General features: G+C 27.8%; 1 protein-coding gene and 1 long non-coding RNA gene across 3 annotated transcripts; one reads left to right on the top strand and one right to left on the bottom strand.

Moving 5' to 3' along the window:
- Nucleotides 1-64: 64 nt before the first annotated feature.
- LOC145193177 (cilia- and flagella-associated protein 184-like) lies at nt 65-16,173 on the bottom strand. Its single transcript, XM_090071307.1, has 15 exons — nt 16,123-16,173; nt 14,581-14,654; nt 13,824-14,028; nt 11,601-11,692; nt 11,389-11,472; nt 11,082-11,151; nt 10,744-10,858; nt 10,541-10,619; nt 10,293-10,346; nt 9,773-9,838; nt 9,458-9,550; nt 9,240-9,320; nt 8,899-8,955; nt 277-408; nt 65-193 (listed from the first exon to the last, which is right to left on the bottom strand). Exons 2-15 carry the CDS (start codon nt 14,617-14,619, stop codon nt 77-79), a joined length of 1,284 nt encoding a protein of 427 aa, XP_089927433.1. The 5' UTR covers nt 14,620-14,654; nt 16,123-16,173; the 3' UTR covers nt 65-76.
- Nucleotides 3,813-6,450, top strand: LOC149878908 (uncharacterized). Of its 2 annotated transcripts, XR_016447093.1 has the most exons (4): nt 3,813-5,260; nt 5,753-5,863; nt 5,973-6,041; nt 6,132-6,450. It is a non-coding gene; the product is annotated as an uncharacterized LOC149878908 (long non-coding RNA). The 2 variants fall into 2 exon arrangements; XR_016447092.1 differs by having other exon boundaries at nt 3,818-5,863.
- Nucleotides 16,174-21,570: the final 5,397 nt, after the last annotated feature.

The raw sequence follows: 21,570 nt of genomic DNA, 5'->3' as shown, positions 1-21,570 counted from the left end.
AGTCATATTAAAGGTAGAAAAGAAACCTTGTTATAACATTCGAGAGATAAAACACAAGCAAATAATATTCCTAAATTTATGTGATTTTAGTTGAACTGGATTGTTCGATTTTTTTTTGCAAAGTTTTCAAACAAATTGTTAGTTCTTTATGCTGGGTTTTAAGCTGAGCTAACCGCGTTCGTAAATGTTCACCCTGCAAAGAAAAGAAAAAAAAAAAAAAAAGATAAAACATGAGAAAATACAATAGCAAAAAAAATTGCTCATTATGATTCAAACCTCATCAACGCATCGCTCAAAATCCAGTAATAGAGTTTCATTACCAAGCAAACCAGATTGATGTTTCAATTTGTTATTGTCCGTGCGCAATGAATCTCGAACCTGTTTTGTTCGCGTAAGAATTTCTCTCCTCTAAAATAATTCAGAAGACAAACAATTATCTTAAAGGTAATAACTAACGCAGAGATTAACATCTGGTGATATTTGATTTATAAGTTCATAACTTCATTTCTTGAGAAAAGATAGGAGGGAAACGCAGATGTAAAAAAACACATTTTTTAATAGGTCTTGCTACAAGCGTAAAACAAAGAAGAAAAAGAAAATACAGGTAATGGTAAAATGCCGAAGAACTTAGAATATGCAGAAAAATAGAGAACAATTCCCACCCAGCTAGCACACATACGTTGGGCCAACGTCGGACCAACGTCGGAAGTGTTGGCCAATTTTATCAACTTCGCGTTGACGTTGAACCAACGCACAGTGGAAAATTGAAGAGCAATAGCATATCATAAATATTTTTTACTAATGTCGCTACTGTCATTATATTTCAATTTTATTTAATAGTTAAATAGCCAATCATTACTCTAATGCAGGAATTTCACATAATTTTATGTAAAAATAAAAGCTTTGAAGCCCTATTGTTTATTACTTTTGCGGATGTTCATTTCAAACCTGTTCGCTTCATCACTTTAAAAGCTAATTTTCTATAAAACTTTCTAGGAATAAATATAAAGTATTATACATTTTTGAAAAGCTCATGTTATGGAGATTTAAGGAAAATTATATATTTTTACTTATATGGCTCAGTTTAGGAGTAATTATTTGAACAATAAAATATATGAAAAAAAAATAATATTCTTCAAGTTCACTGAGACTTTTGGTAGTTACCCACGCTTCCCCACGTTTTACATTTAATGTAGTATTGTAGCCTAGGTGTTTATTAAAAACATGTATAAGAATGAGTTGCAGAAACGTGCGGTTTCCGAAATTATCGAGAAAAGAGTGATAAAAGTAAAAAAACAGAAAACCGCTTTTTATCGTGGTTTCAAACTTTGTTCATTTATAACAATAGCTTGGTATATGTTTTTTAACTTATTATCAATTTTTTATTGATACCATGGCATTCTTGTATTTTTGCACTCATTTTGTGGTAAATGTACACTGCCAATATATAAAGAGTTGAAACATTTATATCAGTATAACAAATTCACAGTGGAAATTAAACCGACACGTTTGACTATTGAATATTAGGTTACTTTTATGACTTGTTAAAATGACAACTTTTAAGTGTTCGAAACGTAAATTATTGTTTTCCTATATTGATGGAGGAAGGACAGTTGAGGCACTGTCAACAATTTTAAAAGAAAATTATTAACTTTCTAAGGACAACTTGTGTTTCATAATCAGTGATATTCAAAGGCACATTATTCCGTCGTTTAATAAGCGATGGATACAGGCGTCACGGAAAAAGGAAGATTTTTTTAAATCTAAGAACAGTGATTGGTTGGATTCTGAATATTGTGTACCTTTACCTAACTCAGAAGAGGCAATTACCGACTCCACGCCATCTACTTCTTTTGAAAAACGCGGAAAACCGTGCGTGTCTTATGAGGATTCGTCAGAATCCAGCAAAAAAAGAAAAAATTCCATGTTACTTAAGGAATTTGGATTCGAGCACATCTTTAATACATATCTTCAGCCGTTGCGTTTAATAGGAGAAGAAGCAGAAGAAAAATTTGTGGAATCATTAAGGATTGCTGATAAACACAAAAAAAAATTAATATCGAGTTTTATGGAATACGCAAGCCAGAAAAATATGCTAACGGATGAAGAAGCACTCAGCGTGTTTATTGATTTAGATTTAACAAAAGCACAATATTTTTACATGAGGAAGGTGACAAATGAACGAAACTGTTCCATATTCCCACCATATTATAAAATTCAAGAAATTAAACAGATCTGCTATTCACCATCTTCTGCAATAGAAATTACGAACTGGCGCAGTTGTTTGGTAAAATCCGGCACCTTCATCTGTTCGTTTTTGTCAACCTATATGCATAGAATTTTGCAAAGAGACTCCCGAGAAAACTAAAGCCATTGTAGATGAAATAAAGAGTCAAATAAACTCTTTGCGGCCGTCTATAATTAATAAAAATGGTAAAAGTGTACAAGTAAAACATAAACTTTTTCTAACAATGATAGATGGAAAAGTGGCTCGGGCATTAACGGAATGCCTACTGGGTTTACATGTACAATATGTGGAGCTACTCCACGGGAAATGAACGATTTCACCAAAGTGGCTTCTAGGCCTGAAAATGAAAGTTCTTATCAATACCGATTGTCTACATTACATGCCTGGATTCGTTGTATGGAAATGATATTACATATTTCTTACAACCTTTCTTACCAAACCTGAGCAGCAACAAGTGAAGAAAAGAAACGGCTAAAGCAAGAGAAGAAAATCTTGGTGAAGAAACGTGAGGAGCTAGGGTTGATCATTGACAAACCAAGACAAGAAAGTGGTAATACCAAAGAATGTAATACTGCTATAAAATTTTTTTACAATGCAAGCTGCTCTGCTGAAATCACTGGAGTGGATGAAAATTCGATTAAGCAATTTTACATAATTCTGCAAGCTCTCTCCTCAGGTGTTATGATAAATGCTGAAAGTTTTGGTAGTTATGCTGCAGAAACTGCCCGAATCTATGCGACCAATTATGGATGGTACTATATGCCATCTTCAGTACACAAAATCTTACTTCACGGAGAAAATATCATAAAGCATTTTACAGTACTTCCTACCGGAAGTGTTCTCGATCAGTTACAAATGAGGATGTATTTCATACTCTTCTGTACACTTCCGATCCGTACATCATTATTTCATAAAAACAACTATTTAAAAATTGTTATTAAGAAACTGTTTTAAATATTTCTATAATTAGTAAGTAAGCATTTTATGTATTTTTCGTCGTTTCTAACAATTTTAAGGTATTTTCATACATTTGTAAAGTATTATGTTAAAGTGTAAATAAAAAAAAAAATGCCAATTTTGAAGTTTTTGATTTTTATTTATTTTTAATTTTGTATAACAAAAAGTTCTTATAAAAAGTATTTCATTAGAAGCGTCATATACGTCATATACTACTTTAAATTTTGTCATATACTACTTTAAAATTGTCATATACTACTTTAAATTTGTCATATACTACTTTAAATTTGTCATATACTACTTTAAATTTGTCATATACTACTTTAAATTTGTCATATACTACTTTAAATTTGTCATATACTACTTTAAATTTGTCATATACTACTTTAAATTTGTCATATACTACTTTAAATTTGTCATATACTACTTTAAATTTGTCATATACTACTTTAAATTTGTCATATACTACTTTAAATTTGTCATATACTACTTTAAATTTGTCATATACTACTTTAAATTTGCGCAAAATTTCAAATCTCTATTTTTAGTAACAAAAAAGTTATCGATTTTTGATCCGAAACACAACCTTTTTTTTCCACTGTGCAACGTCGGGCTAACGTCGAATACGACTATGTTTAAATGCGTACAGTGTGAACCGGGTTTAGCGTTAGAAAAGTTTTCGTCCACTTCTAAAAGCTGTTGTGGCCCAACTTTTTATTAGAGTATTTTAGTGCTTTGAATTTCATGATTTTATAATAACTTCGTAGTAATTGAATATTGCGTAATTTCGAATTTAATAACAAAACATTAAAAAAAAAAAAATACAAACATGCTAATTTTTATATCTGTTAAGATGCAGTTTTTAATTTTTCTTTAAAACAAGAGTTTATTTAATTAAATTATAATGTTTATAATGTCATTATGTATAATTATAATGTTTATAATGTTTATAATGTCATTATATACAAATTATAATGTTTATAATGTTTTTAGTTTATAATGACATTATAAACTAAAGTTAAAGAAACTCTTGTTTTACTCCTGCATGTACAACATACATTCATAATGTATGTACTGTACATACACATAAATTAATCGTATCATGCATTAGTTTTAAAAATCATGTAGTTTGTATCAATAACATTATGTCATAATGTTATTGATACAAACTGTAGGATTTTTAAAACTGATTTATGATACAATCAACTACAATGTAGTTAATTGTATCATCCCTCAGTTTTATCTAGTTAATTTATCTAGTTAAACAATATCTAGTTAATAATCTATGTACCACATACCACATACTAATGCATGTAGTACACACATTATAAATAATAGTGTATGAAGTACATAAACATAATGTATGTAGTACATACAAAGCATAATGCTGTCTATACTATTTAGACAACTACTGCATGTCAAACACTGTCATACAGTCTGTATCATAAAATATGATACAGTCAGTATCATATAGTATGATACATACAATTAAAGAGTTATTAATTACTAAAGACTTAAGTAGTTAATAACTATGCAGTCTAAATAGTTATTAACCACTTAAGTCTTTAATAATTCATTACTTGGTACTACTTAATAAGTATTACCAATTAAGTGTTGCATTTTATTATATGCATTTGTGGTATTCTACAAAATGAATGCAATGCCAACAAATGTACTGATTAGTATTTTTTAAATCACATTTTTTTTGCCACGTTTATGCAGGTAGATCGAAAAAATTATTTTATTATGTTTTATATGCATTTTATTTGTATAAACTAAATATTTTTTGCATGTGTTTGTCATTAACTATTTTTTTACTTCAAATATAGATTTTTATTTTGATATAGATTATTTATTGAATATAAAAATATGTAAATTATGTTACTGTTATCTACAAACACAAATATATATAACCTATTACCTATAATTTTAACAGTAGTTATGTCTAAAGCTCATCAAATGAAAGATGCAAGTTCAAATGTTTATATAAAGTTATATAATGAGGAGCATTCAAACGCTAAAGTTGCTCTCAAGCGAAATCAATATGCAAGATTTGTAAGAATGCTAAGCAGTTAGAAAGAACATTATGTTTGAATATGTGTATAATTTGTACAAATATTTTAATATAATTAAAATTATTGTTACAACAAGTTTTGATTTTTCTCTGTGTTACAAAGTTAAAGATACTTCTTTGATCAGCATTAATGTTAAATATTTATTTATTAGTTAATCCATGTGTTTAACAAAGATAACATATTTTTAGTAGATGGTTTTGTTTTACAAAGATGTTAGTAAATGCATGTGTTTTACGAAGATAAGATATTGGTAGTAAATATACGTGTACCTCATTCCTGTATTATAATTCTTATCGGCATTATAATTGTATGTTGTTAAAATGTCCTAAAGCTATAATATATTATATAACTTCTTGTTTCTATATAGTTTTTGTATTGTATGTTTTTATTATTTATTGCTTCATTATTATTTATTGACATTTATAATTATTTACTGAATCAAGCTTTTGCTTAAATTGTTCTTTTTTTTCAGTTATTTTCTAAGGGGCATTTATTTTTTAATTCACTTGGCAGCTGTTAAAGAGGGAGAAGGTGACAATTGTTTGGGAGTGTATTAATTATATATATTTGTGGCATTTTAATGGTAATTGGAATTCTTTTAGTATTTTTATAGTAGAGTTTTGAAGCTTGTTGTATCAGTGAAATTATTCCAGTGAAATACTGATACTATTATTCGAAAATTTTCCGTATAGACCATGACTTGAAAAAATGAATGCAATATCAACAAATGAACCTATTATTTTTTCACCATTTTTGTGCAGGTAATACATAAAAAAAATTATTATGTTTTTGTTTATGTGCATTTTACTTTCACACAAATATATATAACATAATACTTATAACTTTAACAGTAGTTATGGCAATGCCTAAAGCTCATCAAATGAAAGATACAAAATCAGAGATTATCAAATTAAAGATTATCAAAGACTATCAAATTGTATAACGAAGAGCATTCAAACGTTGTAGTTGCTCTCAAGCGAAGTAAAGATGCAAGATTCGTTAGGATGCCAAGCAGTTAGAAAGAACATTATCATGTTTAGATATGTGTATAATTTATACGATTATTTTAACTTAATTATAATGATTATTATAACAAATTTTGATTTTCTCTGTGTAATTATTAAATTAAAGTTGGTTCATTAATCAGCATCAATGTTTACTTTTGTTTCTTAGCGCCAAGTTTTATTTTAACTTATTTGGACATTTTAATAAACATTACAAAGAAATAGTTGCGATTTATTTAAATTAATCGTTACACTTTATTTAAAGAAACAGCTGCGTTTTCTCTGAAGAAATAGTTCCACCTTAGTTAAAGAAATAGTTTACTAAGTAAAGAATTAGTTTTAATTTGTTTGCAAAAACTTTACTATTGATTCAAAAGGTATGCACATCTTTTGGTAGTAAATATACGTGTACCTCAAAAGCAATTATTTCGCAAACAAATTAAAACTATTAATAGTAATATTTAACGTAATATTTTAATAATCATTATTATTAAAATATTACGTTGCGCCAACGTCAGAATGCGACGCTCGCCCAACGTCGAAATCCGACGTTGGGCCAACGTTAGCCCAACGGTTGGTTTGGACGTCGCGCCGACTACCAAGTCGACGTTAAGCCAACGTCGGTTACCGACCATCGGCCAACCAATTTTTCGACGTCGGCCCGACGTTGGCTCAACGTATGTGTGCTAGCTGGGTTGCTTGATGGATTTAACGAGCTATCAAAAGTTTTACCATTTTTTGCCAGTTCAGCGAATGAGCGGTTTTTTTTTTATTCCAAAAATAACACTGGTCAACAAAAAAAATTATTTTCTCATTTCTAGCTTTTTTTTACCATTCTTGTGCAGTTATCATTTGACAATGGATCAATTTTCTCAATCGGGCAAATATCTAGGTAGTTTAGCAGATTCGTGCTTTTCGTTTCCACAGCGACTTGGTTCGCTTCATACCGTTAAACTGTTAATTTAACATAATGGTAGCTTTATAGACATGCATAAAATGTAACATGATTATTATGCTTTTAAATAAGAGGAAGAAGTTCTTTCTGTAGATAACCCTTACGATACTTCAGATTGTTGAAATGTAAAATTGACGTCCTGGAATCTATTTAAAGACACATTTGATGTAAGTTTCAAAGTCCGTTAATATGCAGCTGCCATATTTTGTCAAGATCTTGTTGGATAGCAAAAAACTAGCTCTTGGCCACTGAGAATTTGTTATATCTTCTGACTTGTTGAACTTAGTAATTTTTTGAATACCTTTTGTGCTGTTGGAGATTTGGAGTTTCTGCAGATATGAAAGTGGGGATATTTAAGGTGTGTTAGGGTTACGGTTAAGTTAGTTTTCGAAATATATAGGGGAGACTTGTACTGAATGGACCTTGTACTGAATGGACCTTTTCAAAAATAAGAACTTAGAGACCAGTTAGATGTATTTTTGACGTCACAAATAAATCACCTTTACACAATGTCTCTTCAGTATGTCTTGGTTAAATTTATTCGAAGAGAAGCAGTAGTTATGGAAGTTTTCTGATTTTTCAAGGCAAATGTAATTTTTTTACTTTTCTGAGTTTTCATTTTACAAAGTTTTTTCAAGGAGAAGTTAACTCTTAATATTAATAATGTTATAGATATATATTTTGGACTTCGGATAGTAGTAGAAGGAAAGTTATCTGAGGTACAGATTGTTGTAATTATATGGGTAACATGTGGATATTGATAAATGTACTGAATGAACCACCATTGATTGTACTGAATGGACCAAACCATCTTCCGATATGAGCATTTATTGCGTTTCAGTATGTTACTTACTATGACAAAATACTCGCGCTTTTTTAATAAATAAAGAAGTTGTGAAAGTGACTAATAAATTATGCTAAAAAACAAAAAAAAAAAAACAAATCATAAACTTCAGTACTGGAAGGCAGCTAAATTTAGGATACAAGTTACTCAGTAAGGTAATAAGCTTTGTTTTAACATATTCCTATTAAGATTATTATGTTTCATACAAAGTGAAATGTAATTTTTTGTAGTTAAATTATTTTCCAATGTATTTTGTAGAGAGAAGTTATTTTATAACTTCCATAATTTGTTACCTTATTCGTAATATAAAAAATTACGAATAATGTATCACTCAATTTAATTTATATTCCTCTACATTTAAGTTTTTATATATGTTATATACAAAAAATAACATGGAAAAGTAATTTTTATAATAAAATTATACGCAATTTTTATTAATTTTTTTTTTGTTTCAGAAACATTTGAGAGCTTATGATAAGAAAACTGCAACGGCAACTTCTACAATTTATGATAAATATTTGACAGTAGTCATGCGCAATGAATGGGATTCCCTGAAATGCCGTTTTAAAACTTTTTAGGCAACGTCAAAACGTAGAAATTCGTGTTTTCTGAAAACGGCTTATAGTTGTCTTATATAACAATTTTTTGGGGGTTGCGGGAATAAATAGCCAATCATCACATGAGTGTTGTACATGATAAATAGACTAAAGAAAAGCTACACTTTATAATATGTTAGGAATTTGCGGGATGACCCCATGTAATTTTGAGGACTTTATTCTCATAAATTATTTGTATAAATTACAAACTTTACAAACCTGAGCAACAGTTACATCTAAGTCTTGAAGATTTTTACTGAGCTCAACATTTTCTCCCTGTGTGAATTAAAAAGGCTTTTTAAATTTTAAGTCACATGTCTCTCTCACAGACGCACGCGCACGAGATTATGGAGCTATTAGGTTTTAAAGTGGCACATTTAATTTTTTTATTAATGTCCATGAAAAACCTTTTAGTGAAGAAAAATTTTAAAATGTTTTCATAAAAATAATGTAAAAATTTATCAAGAGATAGAAATGACATGAGAAACTATATAAATACTTAAAACAAAAAAAAAAATACTTAAAGCAAAAAAAAAATACTTAAAGCAAAAAAAAAATACTTGTACAAACTGCAACTTTTCTTTTAAATGAGCAAATATTTGAACTGTTGTAGTGATTTTCTTTCGAAGCTTCATAAGTTCCTAGAACAAAACGCATATGCTTGCAGATAAAGAGTTCTCTTACAGTTAACTAATTTACACTGTAATAATACTTGATGTACATGCTTCGTATAAATGCATACTCCATGTAAATACAAACCTAATAGAAAAATACATACTTCATTTCGATCTTCAATTTTTTCATTAAAGGTTTGATTTTCAATTTTAAGCTGCTCAAAGTCTATGAGATGCAATCCTTCTCCTAACTCCTCCTAACAAAAAAGGGGGTAAAAATACTCATTAAAAACAATTCCAAGTTTTTGAAATTAGGTTACAAATCAAACTATAATAATCAGATTTGCTTCCAAATATTTAGCAAGCTTCTTGTCAAGTTACATCTCTCTTGTAGACATTCTAACAAAATCATTTGATTAAAATTCAATATATTAAAATAAATTATTTAAATTTTTATAACAAAAACAGTTAAAATTTACCTTTACTTTTAACTGCATTTCATATTTCTTTAACTTATTCTTTAACTTGATATTCTCGAGTCGACACTAAATATTTTTAATTCCTCAAAAAAGTTTAAAAACATTTTTAAAAAAAAATTCCTGAAAGAAAAATAATATTCCTAAAAAAGTGTTTTCTCAAATTTATGAAATTTGCATAACATGCATTTTTTCCCCATCAAAATAAACAACCTTTTGGAAAATAAACATTTGTATTGTAAGATTGTAAAACAAGCAAACAGGCTTAGCGTTTTTTTATCATCGCAATTGGTGGATGTGAAATATTACTGAGAATTTACAATTTCTGATTCTATTACAATTCTATAGCATGCAATCACTAAAATGACTTATGTTACTGAGAATTCACTATTTCTGACTCTATTGCAAATCAAAAAAAAAAAATAATAATAAAAAAAAAAAAGAAACATAAACATAACAAAAAATTAATCCAGTTCTTGTTTCCTACAAAAATTAAAACTCTAAAAGCAGAAACAAATCTTACTGCAATAACTTCTTGTTCTTTCCTCATTTCCAAAATATGGTATAACTCTAAGTCCTTAAAACATTAATAGCATTAAAATGATTAATAAAGTAGATTTTACATTTTCTGTTGAAGAGCAAACATGATTAATTTATAAAGTAGCAACAAACCATTGTGAGTTACAATAAGCTTTAATACCATTCAATTTTTTTTAAAAAAAAAAAACTATTAACAAAAACTAAACAATTATTTTAAATAAAGCATCTTACCTTACTTGCTATTCTTTTACCAGAATGACTACTGATAGCATTTCTTCCAATGTTGTACTTGAAGTCAATAAATGCTTTACTAATGACAACAACAAATTATATTACTATTCTTTTTGTTGTTGTTGTTGATGTTTAACAAATGATTAAGTAATTTTAAAGAAATAACTCCAGAAAGAAAAAAATTTTCTTTTCCAAAAAATTACCTTATTTCCTCTACTTCTTTTAACTTTTCTCCACACCTTTTTCTAAATTCCTCAACTTGAATTCGAATACTACTTGTTTGATGAGCTTCCTCGCTTTGCAATTCTTTGAAATTTGCTACCAAAATTAAAAGAGAAAAGATGATTAAAGTTTGTTAGGAAATCAAAAAAAAGCAAATGGAGACCAAAACCTGAACTTCATTTAAGTAACAATTATCCACAACATAAGTTTCTACTTCTTGTGTGTAGTTCTTCAATAATGACAAACGAACAAATAAAGTGGTTTAAATCATCGTTGTAACTTTTTAAACTATGGTATATGTTTGTTAGAATCTACTTACTAATATACTTTGTGTAACGCTGGTCTTGTTCATTTTCATTTTTTTCTATATCCATTCCTTGTTCATCATTCTAACAAAAAAAATTCCTAGTTAAACAGATTTTAATACTTAGCAATTTGAATGCATACAATGACTTAAAAATGATTAAAATCTAAGAAATGGGAGATTAGCTTTATAAAGGCTTAACCAAAAAGCACTAATGTTAATTAACTTTTGCAAAGATTGAAAGTAAAACAGATATTACAGTATTACAATTTGTTTACATTAAAAGTTTATGTTATACTACAGACAATTAAAAAAAACTGACTCTTTTTTTTTGGAAATACTCAGCAAGTTTGCGCTGATATTGGGTGTTGTTTTTTTGCAATTTCAGTTTCTCTTCCATGATTTCCTACAAAAAGAAAGATTTAAGTAATACTTAGTATTAATATTACTAATAAACAGTATTTAAAGTTTTAAGACTGTTACATATCATTTTAAATTACCAAATGTTGGTTGAACCAAATCACAAATTATTACTTTATACTGCTTAATAAGTTCTTCTCTGTCATAATCTGCAACAGCCTCTGGTATATATTTTTCCCCATTTAAAATGTCTTTGTTTTGAAAATCTGACAAAACAATAGGGAAATAAGATTAATATTTAAATTTATACTCAATTAATACACATAAATATAACAGATATGTTATCAAACATATTTTCAATAAAATAAAAAGGACACTAAAGGATAGTTTTTTAAAAGAGCTATTATATTGCTCAAATTCTTAAAAATTAGTTAGGTGACTGAATAAGTAAATTGAGTAACTAAGGTTCATTATTAATCTACAAAAAAAAATATTTACATAAGTGTGTCCTTTTTAGCTTTTACTAAAATAGTGTTTGTCATAAACTGCATAACTCAATTGGGATAATGAAGTTGTGAAAAAAACCATAAACTTCTTTTTTACTTTATTTAAAGATAATTATAAAAATACACTTTAGATGTTTTTTTGGCAAAACATTTGAAAGTTAAACCATCAGTTAAGCTCCTTTTAGAGTCATAACAAAGTGTTTATTTCAAGTTTATTAGGAAAACTGATGTCTACACTTTTCAAGCAAAAAGAAAATGATAGGTCTTTTTAATGTAACTCACTAAAGATCAGTTATAGAATTATTTAAACAAAGTAATAAGTTAACTGTACCATCCATAAAATTCAAATTGTTACCTTTTTTTAAAACTTACCATTTAGTGAATTTCATCTTTTAGCTATGAGATTACTATTTAAACCTTTTTTAAAGATTCCATAAAACTTCAGTTTTCCTCATTATCTCAGGCCCATAAAATTCATTTTGGCAACTCAACATTTTCCTTTAGCACTGTTACTTCAGTTTCAATCTCAGCAATGGCTCTTTATTACAGATTCATTATTACTTGATTCATTATTACTTCATTATTACTTGATGCCTATAGCAAATAGCATTAAACCTAAAAGTTTAAGTTAGTAATGCTACCATAGCATTCAGCTCATTATTACTGCCATAGCATTCAGTTCATGAGTGTTTGAAGACTTTTGTGTAACTATAACTTATGATGACATGAAAACCTTTTTCCAGATAACATAGAAAAGGGTAAAGTATACAGTTATTGGCATGCTAAACTTATTTTATTATCACCTAGTGTTGTGCTAGACTTTAAAAAGATTTTTTTAAATAGTAGTAGGTCACATTCTCCTATTTTCATTTTTACCAAATATTATCATTATTCTGTGACTGATATAATGGGTACAAACAACTGAATTGTGTATTTTAATAATTTTAGTTATTAGCATGGGGTGCCAATAATTTAATTATTTATTAATTATATATACTAAAACTATTGACATATAATAGATTTTAAAATTATTTTTCATTAATAATCTAAGAAATTATTAATAATCCTGTTAATTATGTAAAACTATTTATTGACAAAATGCCAAAAGAAAAAAAACAAACTTTGAAAGCATATAAACATTATAGAGGCTATTCAGTTTAGTGAATAATCTCAAAATTTTGGTTGGTGAAAAAATTTGGAGTCCTTTGATCTACTCTACAATTCAGATTCAAAAATCCAAATAAACAAAATTTTTCATGTAGACCTTCAACAGTGCTAACTAACAATAAAAACACACTGGTAAATTGCTTTATATTCCAATCTCACAAGAACTTTGCACCTGCCAATGTTGCAGCATCTAGGCCTTTAAAAGCAGGTTGGAAAAAATGTCTTTTTGATGAGTGGAATAAAAATCTAAATAGTATAGTTTCTAAAAACAATTTGGCCCTAATTTGGGATAAAACTTGAAGAAAACAGTAAAATCTAAAGTTTTAATAAATGGCTTTAACACTTGTGGACTTTTTCAGGAAGACATTTAAAGAACATACATATTGCAGGAGAAAATTAGTTTCCAACAAATATTTACTTTATCTAATAAAAAAAAAGATTTGTAAAAAGACAGGTTGTAATACTTTATTACTAGCAATAATAAATTGCCTGTAAAAATTACATTAAAAAAAACAACAACATTAAACTGTGGTTGAGATTTTTTAATTCTGTAAGGATTAAATTAAGGGTTTCAGAGTGAAACTATTTTATAAAATTTTTAACATAAATTGAAATAATTTATATCATTATATCATCAGATACACATATATTAAACTAGACTTTATTGCAACAGGTCATAAGGTCATAGACTTAATATACTTTATATAAGTATCTGGAAGCTTACTGCTAATTTCTTCAAAATTTTTTTCTTCAATTTCATGACTGTTTTCCTGATCTTCTTGAATAGATTTTTCATCTTTTTCTGATATTGAACTTCTGCTTGACAAATAACTAGATTGAGATGATATGATATTGATTTCTTTGAGTAACTTTGGGCTTTGTTCTCTATCTTCTGGCTCTGCAGCATTTACCAAAATCTCTATTTTTTCCTAAAACAGATTATTTATACAATAGAAATAAAGAATTTAAAAAGCCATTGACCACTTAAAAAAAGGTAAGAATTTTTAAAAGAACAGCCCATATCTTTTTGAATAATTCCAGCTGACAACTTGAAAATCAAATTTCCAGGCCTGATTAAATGAATTACTCTAAGAATACCAACTTACACTCAACCAAAATATTGTACTGCTTTTTATGTAAGCCTCTTAAATTTGCAAAGCTAAAATTTTATTTTCTTTGCACTTAACTGGTGGTTTCTTGTAAACTCGGAGAAAAACTGTGCATTAAAAAGTGAAACATATCTTTTTAATTAAACTAAATTCCAAATTTTAAAAACACAACAAAAAGATAGTAAATGGTTAACACAACAACTATTCAGTACAGAAAGAATAAAACAACCTTAAGACCTCTGGTAGTCAATAAACACATATATGCAACTGTTGTAACATTAACCCTATAGCCATATGCATGGTAAAATTCATATAAAAAGCTACTATTGTTTTTACACTACGTTAACAGAATTTTTATTTTAACAAACTCACATTTGATCCAGTTGTATTTTGAGAAATTTCTTCACTCATCTCATCTATTGATATCTTGAATAAGCTAGACAACTCTATTTTAGTCAAATAAATTTAAAACTTTGATATGATCATTTAATTGTTAAATTAAAAATAAAATGTACACTGTAAGAAATAAAAGTAACTTCATAAAAAGTAACATTACATTACAACTATATTAAGTTATTATTATTATTATTATTATTATTATTATTATTATTATTATTATTATTATTATTATTATTATTATTATTATTATTATTATTATTATTATTATTATTATTATTATTATATATATATATATATATATATATATATATATATATATATATATATATATATATATATATATATATATATATATATATATATAATGTTTATGCATACTTTTTGTAATTTTTGAAAAATAACCTTTAGTAAAAATATTTTAATTTTTATGCAGAATACTTTAAAAGTACTTAAAATTTATTAAACTTACATACAAGGTAATTTGAATTAAGCAAATTGTGCAGCTTAACTGCGCAAATACAAATAAACAGTCAATGAACAGAATTTACTAAAGCTTTACTATACATATAAACAACATATGGAAATTAAATAAAAGTCTTTAAATATTTCAACCTGTGTTCCATACAACACTGATTTTTCTTCTTTTGATTACAACTTGTTTTAACGTTGTTTAAATTTCAAATTTATGTGAAGGAGAATGTTTACATTAAAAACAATCTTGCCTTGAAACATTTCCATTTAAGTGGTAACTACTGACATCTGGTGGCTGATATCACTACTATCATAACATTATAGCCATTTTCTTTTTATTGAGCTCTAATTTGTAAATTTATGTCATTTAAGCAACTTTTGAATTTGGATATTAAATGTATAATTAATAAAGGGTCAAAATTTATATATTTTAAACTATGTGGAATACTCAGCTGATCTCTGTTTTAGATAATAGCATATCACCAAAATTCCTTAGCTATTTATTTACTTCTACCCATTGTACCTTAGAAAAGTTAAACAGAAGGTACATTTTAAAGTTAATAGTTAAACAGAAGGTATTTTTTTGATTGAATACAGACATCATATTCCTTCCATGTTAATACATTCCAGAGACCATTTCAATGGTGACATGTAGACAGGTTCATCATTTAAATAAATAATTAATAAATATGTAACGAAAATAAAGCACATTTATAATTAGGTAAGGTATCACGCCTTCATAAATCAAAAATACATTATATCTAAATGACTTAAATAAATAATATTGTTTCTACCTGTTTGATTTCATATTTTATCTCTATTCAAATATCCTGATTGCTCTTTTTACTGACGACTGTCTTTTAAGAAAGCGAGAACAAGTTTTCAAAAAATAAAAAAAAGAGTCATAGCTATATTAAAGTTTCTGTCTTTAGTCAATATTTTTAAAATTTTAACTATTAGATTCAATTTCTTCACAACTTAAAATTTTTTAAGTTAATTACGTCCGAACACAATGAGTGCGAATATTACAATTACCATAGTTACCTAAAATCCTTATAGAACCAAACAAAGATGGCAACCCGCAATTTCGAATGAAATAAAGAAATTTAACATTTTAAGCTACTTACTCACAGTGGCGTATCTTAGGATAGGGCAGGCAGGGCACGTGCCATGGGCGCCAGCCTGAAAGGGGCGCAAAAGAGGCTTGGTTGCGATACAATAGGCGAGAATTTTGTAAAATATAAGAAATAATATATCATATAAAATAAATATATTATATAAAATAAAGTTTGTAACATCATTTATTAAAAAATTGTAATTAAGCACTTTATGTGGGGGAGGAGGGGCGGAGGTCGCTGTTTGCCCCAGGCGCTATATACCCTAGGTACGCTACTGCTTACTCATCTACACATTTCAAGGTTCTCATTTTCTAAAAGTTCATGAATTATTGTTCTATTGGAGTGTATCTTCGTGTGTTTACTCAATCCAAATTTTTATAAACTAAACAAAAAATTTGAAATAGAAGAATTTTTCTCAGAGTATGAAAAGATTAAAAAAAAAAAAAAACAGAAAAAAGTAGAGGTATATTTAGCATATCTTGGAGACCAAGTTGTGAGATAAAAGAGCTTTCTGATTTTTAAAAAATTAGAAAATTAAAAACATATAAAAAATTCGTTGGTAATGTTGTTCGCTAAAGCTAGGCAAAAAACCCGTAGGTGATTTAGACAAACAATTAGCCATTATACAAGCAATCTAGGAAAACTACTAATACCTCCTTGATACAACTTTTTGACTTTGAGAAAAAGAGAAATCTATCTTTATGTGATATTGGCTTCTTTTCTGAAGTTCTTTCGTTCTTTTTTTATAAAGAGCATATAAAATGCAGTAGTTCTGATGACTTTTCACTAATTTTTCATTTTTTTTACTTTTTTTGTTAAAACTCCACAGAAAGATGACCTCTTGTTTATGTACTTTCACATAACTAAAAAAATAGTATTAGCTTTTAGAACGACAGTTTCAGAGAATAACTTTTTATGTAACTAAATGGGAAGTTTTTACAAAAATACATTATTCTTTGTATGCAATAATATTAGGGTAAGTCCGGGAGATATTGTCACTCGTTTATAAAGCACTGTAATTTGACTTGCACATAACTAAAGTGATAGTATTAACTTTGATGCACTTCTTGTAATCAAAACTATTCCTTAAATTTTGCATTAGAGTGTTGGACAACTAACAGCAGTGGAATATTTATTGTTCCACTGCAAAGAAATTTTCAGCGTGTTTTAAAACAAGTTAATGAAAAAAATGTATTGTCGTTTAGAGCAACAACAGTAATAAATAGTGAAGATACAATGTGTTAGCCATCTGAAAGAGGAAAATGGAGATGTTTTCTTCAGAAACTGCCTTTAAACTCTTAACAGGCAATTACTCTTTTATTTTAGAAGAGTGCCTAAATAAAAGGAAGATGTCATTCTGCCGAGACAATTAAAACTGCTGGATTCAGCATTTTTTACAAACGATAAGTTAAACGTATCATTTAAACAAAATACAAGTTCACGAAAATAAAAATGTGAAGTAAATAAATCTATATAGTGGCACCTATAAAACAGATTTTTAAAAGAAGTAAGATTCAGATAAAATTACTAATACAATGTATTCGCATATTTACACGCATATATATATATATATATATATATATATATATATATATATATATACATAAATACACAACTAAAAAATTATTTGATGTACACACAAAAAAAAGTTAGAGAGGTTAAGAATGAAGTTAAGAGTTACTATTTAAGTAGAAATGGTGGAGTAAATTTAAATCCAGAATCTTAGACTTTAGGATAGAATTTGTTTTCAGGTTATTTGGGAATGTATTCCTAGGAAGGATACACTGGTATGTGGTGGGATTAATATCAGGTTCAGTCTGTTTTAGTAAAATATTTAAGTTACTGTAAGTGACTGATCTTAGGTTATGCACACACGCTATCGTTTTGTTAATAAAGTTATGAAATAAGGTTGGAAGAAGATTGTATTGTTGATCCCAGACAAATGAACAATATAAGAAATGGATTAAGTAATGGAAGAATACTTTTGGATGTAAGATATAGGATGTCATTACTTTTTAATCTTAAAATAGATTTAAGTTTACAAACTTATTTCCTTCATTAATATTTTAATACTTTATAATGTGTTTATTTATATATTAATTATTAGGTTGGTGCAAAAGAAAATTCGTTTTATTCAGTACTATTTATTAAATATAGTTAAAATTAAGAAGTCATTTGTCATCAAAATAATTTCATTGGCTATCTATGACCTTTCACCATTTTGTAACCAACTGACGAATTCCATCTCTGTAGAAAGACTGGGGCTTTGCTTCGAAATAGGCATCTAGCTGATTTTGTAAATCTTGATTTTCTTTGAATGATTTATCCCGTAAAAAATCTTCCATTGAACGAAACAAATGGTAATCTGATGGTCCCATGTATGGTGAATACTCAGGATGCGGCAAGACTTCCAAGCCTAGTTCTAAAATAGTTTCCTTGGTTCTCATTGCAACATGAGGCCGAGCATTGTCGTGTAGCAATATGACTTTACGGTTTCCATGACCTGGTCCGGATTTTTTTTCTAAGATTTTTTCATTCAAACGTCTCAATTATTGCGAGTAGCGTACAGCATTAATAGTTTGCTTCGGTTTCAGCAGTTCATAGTATACTATACCTTTCATATACCACCATACGCTAAGCATTACCTTTTTTCGATGAATATCGGGTTTAGGTGAGGCAGATGCTGATTGACTAGCACTCAACCACTGCTTTTTGTTGGAAGGATTGTCATAATAAATCTACTTTTAATTACCCGTTACAACTTTCCACAAAAAGTCCTTTTTTTTTGTACTTAGCCATATGAGAAATACAGGTGCTCAAACGTTGCATTTTGTTGTTTTCAGTCAAGTCATGTGGGACCCATTTTCTGACCTTTTGAATCTTTCCCATGTCGTTTAATTATCTTAAAACATTTGAATGATCAACTCCAAGTTGTTCTGCTAATTCTCGAGTCGAGTGCCGTGGGTCTTCTTCGAGCAATTCCTCTAAATTGTCTGTTTCCAGTTCCTGTAGCCTTCCTGAACGTTCTTTGTCTTTAAGATCAAAATCTCCGCTTCGAAACTTAGCAAACCACTTCAAACACAAACATTTAGAGTATCCAAACCGTAAACAGAACAAATTGCTTCTGTCGCTTTTGTTGCATTTTTACCCTGCCGAAATTCGTACAACATGCAATGTCTAAAATGTATTTTTTCCATGGACATTTTCTAAAAAAGAATTATATATATATATATATATATATATATATATATATATATATATATATATATATATATATATATATATATATATATATATATATACATTTTTATAAAAAAATTAGAATTTATAATTTTAAATGTGCAAATAAGATTGCTCTTTCAACTAATATATATATTATTTGCATTTGCATTACGCATGTACATCATATTTGACTTTGAAATTATGCGAATTTTCTTTTGCACCAACCTAATATAACTTTAACAATACTAAAACTGAACATGAAAAAACATTATGTTTATAATACTGTAATTGTGTATGGTATTTCTCGCAAAAATTTGAGTTCAGAGTTAAAAACTTAGCACCTCCTCACGTAGGGCCAATATCTATTTTTGGTCATGTAAATTGTTAAAGTTATGCATAAAGATGGGTTTCCAATGACGTGAAAAAATTTTCGTTTTTTAGCTTATAATTTTTCAGAAAAATTAGTTTTAAAACATAACTTGAACAAAGCCTCTAAAATGGCACGTTTGATTGGTTGGAAAGATTTTTGAATAAGCATAAAAAACTATTTTTACCGCCTGCATATATAATAAAAGAAAAAAAATATAAAGAGAGTATGAAGATGGTGTGGCAGCCGGCGTTTGCGTTTTTATGTTAGGAAAATTATAATATCTTACAAGTGATATTTTTCCTTCATTGGCTGAAAACCATTTTTATTCCTCATAAGCCAAATGAAAAGATTCTTTTAACTCTAATGACCAATCCTTGGATACATCTTCAAGTTCAACATTAAACTTTTGTCTTTAAAGTGAAATATGTTATTATGCTTCCCAAATGAAATAATATTATTATGCTTCACAAGTGAAATAATTTTTTTATGCGAAGTCAACTAATTACCTAAAACCACTAGGTAGAGCTATATTTAAATCTTTTAAATATTATTTTTACAAAATGTGAAAAACAAATCCTGAACGAAAAATAAAAGATTTATTTTGGAAAGCTGTTATTATATGCTTGGAGAAAATCAGCTACTTATTCAACTTTCCCAATACCAAAATTAAAAAAAACACAACTGTCAAATGAAAACTTCACGCCATAGAGAACTTAATTGCAAAGTTTTTTCTCAATTGATGAAGAAAATGATTGTATTTATTGTTAAAAACATTTTCATAAGTAAAAAGAAGGTGAAAAATGAATATAGTGTGTATTATGTAAAAGATGGTGTCATATGCTGTAATCATCTCTAAAAATAAATTCTTTTTCTTACAAATTTTGTTGCTAAAAATAAATTATTTTTCTTACAAAGTTTTGTTGCTAATCTTGAATCTCTTGACTTTTTAGTCTCCCTATTTGAACTTCACTGTCACACTCTCTCCTAAATCTCCTATTTGATGTCCATAAGAAAAATTACCTTTATTTTGGAAAAATTTATTGTGCAAAAATTAATCAATTATATTGAAATGAATTGGTAATCTCTCCTTTACTACTAGGAAATCTCTCCTCTAAAAGTGGAATTTAATTAAGTCTAAATTTACCTTGGGCCTCTTAATTTTAGGAAAATTCCAATGTAAATTGATAATTTTAGGAAAACTCTTAATTTTAGGAAAATTCCAATGTAAATTGATAACTCACAGAATTGTTAGTCTCTAAATCAATAAATTTTCAATTTGTTAAATTTTATTGGGTTAAAGTTAGTTTTTCCTCAAGTATTCTCTTCCGTATATTAATTTTTATCCTTAAGTCGATCTGTTAAAACTTCACGCAATTCTTATAATTAAAAAAGAGTAAATGCAGAAAATTGATGTAGGTTTTTCCAAAACACGGAAGGAATTTCAATAAATATTTTTCTATAATTTGAATTCACAAGTTATAGAAAAATATAGTTGTTTAAAAATCTTTAACAATTAAGAATGCTGATGTCTTCAAATATAAAATTCCGTTTTTCTCAAAGGTAAAAAAAATGGACATCTATGGGTCTTCCCCTGTAGTCTTCAAATATATTACATTCAGGATTCAAATTTCTTTTTACGACCCTTTTGGTAAAGTTAATCCCACTTTGCGTAAGCGAACGATCAGCAACAGCAAAATGATAAACGCAATATTGACTTCAGGGAAGCTTCAGATAAAAATTAACAAGAGCAACATTAAAAAAAACGGAGATAAAACAAAGACA

The sequence above is a fragment of the Hydra viridissima genome, unplaced genomic scaffold, assembly GCF_058129835.1.
Source record: "Hydra viridissima isolate aposymbiotic clone 2 unplaced genomic scaffold, HvirCarnegie_v1 scaffold_14, whole genome shotgun sequence".
NCBI lineage: Eukaryota > Metazoa > Cnidaria > Hydrozoa > Anthoathecata > Hydridae > Hydra > Hydra viridissima.
This window is presented reverse-complemented; position numbering and strand designations above follow the sequence as displayed.